Here is a 3,922-nt window from a genome sequence, read left to right on the forward strand (position 1 = left end):
AGTAGTTCTGCTATTAGGGTCAATTTGCATATTACCCTTTTATTATATAGGATAGAGGCCTGGTGCATGGGTGGGGGCCGGCTGGTTTGCCCTGAAGGGTGTCCCAAATCAGGGTGGGCGTCCCGCTGGGGTGCCTGGCCAGCCTGGGTGAGGGGCTGATGGCTGTTTGCAGGCTGGTCAAGCCCTCATCCCCCCCCACCTCCATGGGGACCCTCACTCCACGGAGGTTTAGCCAGCCTGGGTGAGGGGCTGAGGGCAGTTTTCAGGCTGGCCAACCCCTGCTGGCAACAGAAGCTCCCAGCCTCTCCTTTTTGTCTTTTTATTCTGGGATTTATTTACCTTCTATAATTGAAACTTTGTAGCCTTCAGTGGAGCTCAGAGCCAGCCAGGGCAGGCGGGCGGGAAGCTTGGCTTCCTCCATCATGGGGGCAACCAAGCCTCCTGCTTGCTCCAGCTCCGTGGCTGCCGGCCGCCATCTTGATTGGGTTAATTTGCATATAGTCACTCTGATTGGCTGGTGGGCGTGGCTTATGGCATACCAAAGGTATAGTCAATTTGCATGTTTGTCTTTTATTAGTGTAGATAATTACTTATATTTCAAATCTGTGCACACAATGGTTTTAATTTTTCTTTCCCCTTGAAGCCACCAAACCCCAGGGACCACTCTAACACTGCCCTGTTGGCTTTGATGAGAACTTTTCAAACAATATGGTATGGGTAGAAGGAGACAGGTCCCTAGTGAAGTTTAAAGAGAACAAAAATCAGAAACTGAAGAAACACCAGGTTGTGGCTTCTAGTTTGTGGAACCAGAAATTCAAGCTATGTCCTTATAAGTGTTTCTATTTCTTCTTTCTTTGTATCTTACAGAATAAAAGCCAAGGATCCATCTTTGTCCGGATACATGCCCCGTGGCAGGTGCTGGCCAGAGAGGCAGAATTCTTGAAGATCAAAGTTCCCACCAAGAAAGTATGAACATGCTTCTTCTGGGGTTAAGGGCCTCCTGAGGGCTGGATGAATGTGAATAATTGGGGAACAGGGTCATGTGGGACATGGGGTTTTTGTGGAGGTGAAATCACACTTACCTCCCCAAGGACCCTAAGTATGGGGAATGATGTGTGTAGGACAGGAAAAGAGTTGGGAGGTAAGAGGGGAGAGGGGCTAGATTTGGAGATCTTTTCACCTCAGAGCTCCATCTGGAATGGGCTCCATGAGAAGCCAGACATTACCCTGATCTAGCTTCTTGATTTCTTCTTTCTTCCTCTTCTTAGGGTTCCAACACAACCAGGCATTGTTTTTCAGAGTGAATGTAACAATGAGAAGAGACAGCAACCCATGATGATTAGGTCAGCAGCATGTAAAAAAAAGAGACATGAGAGAAAATTGCACCAAACATGCTGTGAATATTCTGGTTGTGACTCTGCCACTAACTATTGTGTGTGGTGGGCTTGGCTCATCTCTTCTGTAAAATAGAAGATTCCTCATCAGAAGAGTTGGTCAAAATTATTTGGGAATGCTTTCAAAGTGTTCATACCAATGTCTCATCTTTTGTTTTTGATTTTGTTGGTTGGTGTGGAATGAGGAGCTGGTGTCAGTATTGTGAAAAATATCCCCAGGTGGTTGTCATCCATATCTGGGTTGAGAGCCACACAGTTTAGATGATTTTTAAGGTCCTTTTTAGCTGATATAGTCTATGTATAATTTAGAAACCTTCTCAGGGAATTCCTAGGTGACAGTCTTCTTGTAAAACAAAATCCAGCAAACACCTCACACCTCCAAAAAGAAAGGAAACATGGCCACAGATTCACCATTCCATTTTTTAAAAAAATTAGGCATTTTAGGGGAAATGGGTGGTTATTGGCCTTGACCATTTGAGATGGCTCTAGGAAGGGTCCTGGGGCAGATAATAATCTAGTTTAGCCATGAGTGATCTATTGATGATCTATCTCTTTATTTGTCTCTGTTTCTCTCTGTCTCTGTCTCTGTATCTTTGACACACACACACACACACACACACACACACACACACCTATAGTGTCATTCCACAAGTGGTGGCCAAGCTTTGCAGAGATTATTTTTATCATTCTAACTACCATAATTCCCACCCTCCCAATATTTGTTGCCTTCTATACCACCATTATCACCTGCCTATATCACCATCTCCACTATCATTAGCATCCTTATAGTTAGCAACACCATTCTGATTAGCATTATTGGCTATGTTTACATCTTCACTACCAAGAGATTTACCATTCCCATCAAAAATCACTTATCAAAACACACACACACACACACACAAAGAAAAGAAAAAATCACTCATTAAGTATCATCATGTGGGATGCCATTATGAACTACTCAAGAAGGATAAAGTCTGGGGGTTCTGTTTTTACAGGTTTATTAAGATGGGTAATACCTCCATGGCAGTTGGACACATGACTATTAAACAAGGAACAAACATAGACATGAACATTGGCTACAAACTTCTGCTAATAAAAAGGTCAATGTTTTGGGGTCACATGCCTAAAAGTCTTGGTTTCATAAGGACCACACTGTGATCTTTCTCCCCTTAGTTGTACTACTGCATTCTTTGTCTCCCCGTTTTAAACCTTTCAATCCTTTTACTGCTGTCCTCAAATGTGATCTGTCATCTTTGTTCTAGATCTCTGCTCCTCCTCCATTGATGTTCTCCCATCTGCTGGCAACAGGACCCAAGCCTTAGCCTTAGATAGAGGCTTCTGCTTACCTCCGCTGGTGTCCTAACATGGCCAACCCCTTTTTCTTCTCTTTCTTCTAACTTCAATATATATTTTTTCTTCTCCTTTCTCTGGTTTATCTGAATAATGTTCTGTTAATCTCATTCTATTTGTATCTTGCTTCCTATGTTTTTATCTTTTGCTGGCTGATCCACGGAAAGAAGGTGAGCAAAACTCTAATGCCCATGCTACTGCTTCTGTCCCCAGAACGATCCTTTTAGCAAGAAACCTAGAGACATAGAAAAAGTGTATATCCTTCTTCAATTTTTTCTCTTTACCTCTCTTTCTTCTTTGCTCTCCATCTTTCTTTTACTCCTATGCTTTTCCTTTCCTTCTTTTCTCTTCAACCTCTCTCTTCTGATGCCTTCTCCTAGCTTCCCTCTCTGTTCTTTGAACACCCTATCACACCTCTCATTTTTCTACCACTTTCTTTTTTTCCTCAGTCCCAGACTCAGTCCCCAAGTAGTGCCAGCCTCTGATCCCTCTGGTCTCTGCTTGTTCTTTCACAAGCTCATACCTTTGAGAGCATATCTTCCCTCAGAGTTTGTATGCCCCCAAACATTTATCCTATTGGAACTTCCCATCTATAGTTTATCAGCCATGGGCAAACTATGGCCCGCGGGCCAGATCCAGCCCGTTTGAAATGAATAAAATTATTGAAATAAAAGTCCGTACCCTTTTATGTAATGATGTTTACCGTATTTGCCGGTGTATAAGACGACTGGGCGTATAAGACGACCCCCTAACATTTCCACTCAAAATATAGAGTTTGTTATATACTCGCCGTATAAGACTACCCCGCCTTCCGCACACCTTCCACACACCAAATAAAAGGTAAAACAATATCAGATTTGATTTTAACATTTTAATTTATATTCAAATGCTTATGACATGCAGGAAAACTGTCACAAGGCTGTATGTAATCAAACATATACATAAAACAGTGCAAGTTTATTACCGGTAAACATACCGGTAATTCACTAAAGAAAACACACTCTATAGACTGGTACCGTAGATGCTTCTCAGGAACACAGGCAAGCAGCCCACAACCTAGAGGGACTGTCAATGATAGAAGAAAGATAACAAATAGAGGGAGAGAGCAAGTGCCGGGCAAGTCCCTAGCAAGTTTGCTGGCGTGACAGTTTCACCTTAAAAGCCTTCAAACTCCTCTT

The 3,922-nt window shown here is 42.8% G+C and overlaps 1 protein-coding gene across 2 annotated transcripts in view; it reads left to right on the forward strand.

The window, feature by feature from the left end:
- Positions 1 to 3,922, forward strand: part of ANO2 (anoctamin 2, calcium activated chloride channel) — a 316,751-nt gene that overhangs the window by 71,371 nt on the left and 241,458 nt on the right. Inside the window, exons 4-5 of one of the 2 annotated variants that reach the window (XM_015559975.1) lie at positions 868 to 966; positions 2,912 to 2,914. In XM_015559975.1, the coding sequence (XP_015415461.1) occupies positions 868 to 966; positions 2,912 to 2,914 (102 nt within the window). The remainder of the gene's footprint in view (positions 1 to 867; positions 967 to 2,911; positions 2,915 to 3,922) is intronic. The other variant, XM_015559976.1, reaches the window with a different exon arrangement.

Source organism: Myotis davidii, unplaced genomic scaffold (assembly GCF_000327345.1).
Source record: "Myotis davidii unplaced genomic scaffold, ASM32734v1 scaffold13, whole genome shotgun sequence".
NCBI lineage: Eukaryota > Metazoa > Chordata > Mammalia > Chiroptera > Vespertilionidae > Myotis > Myotis davidii.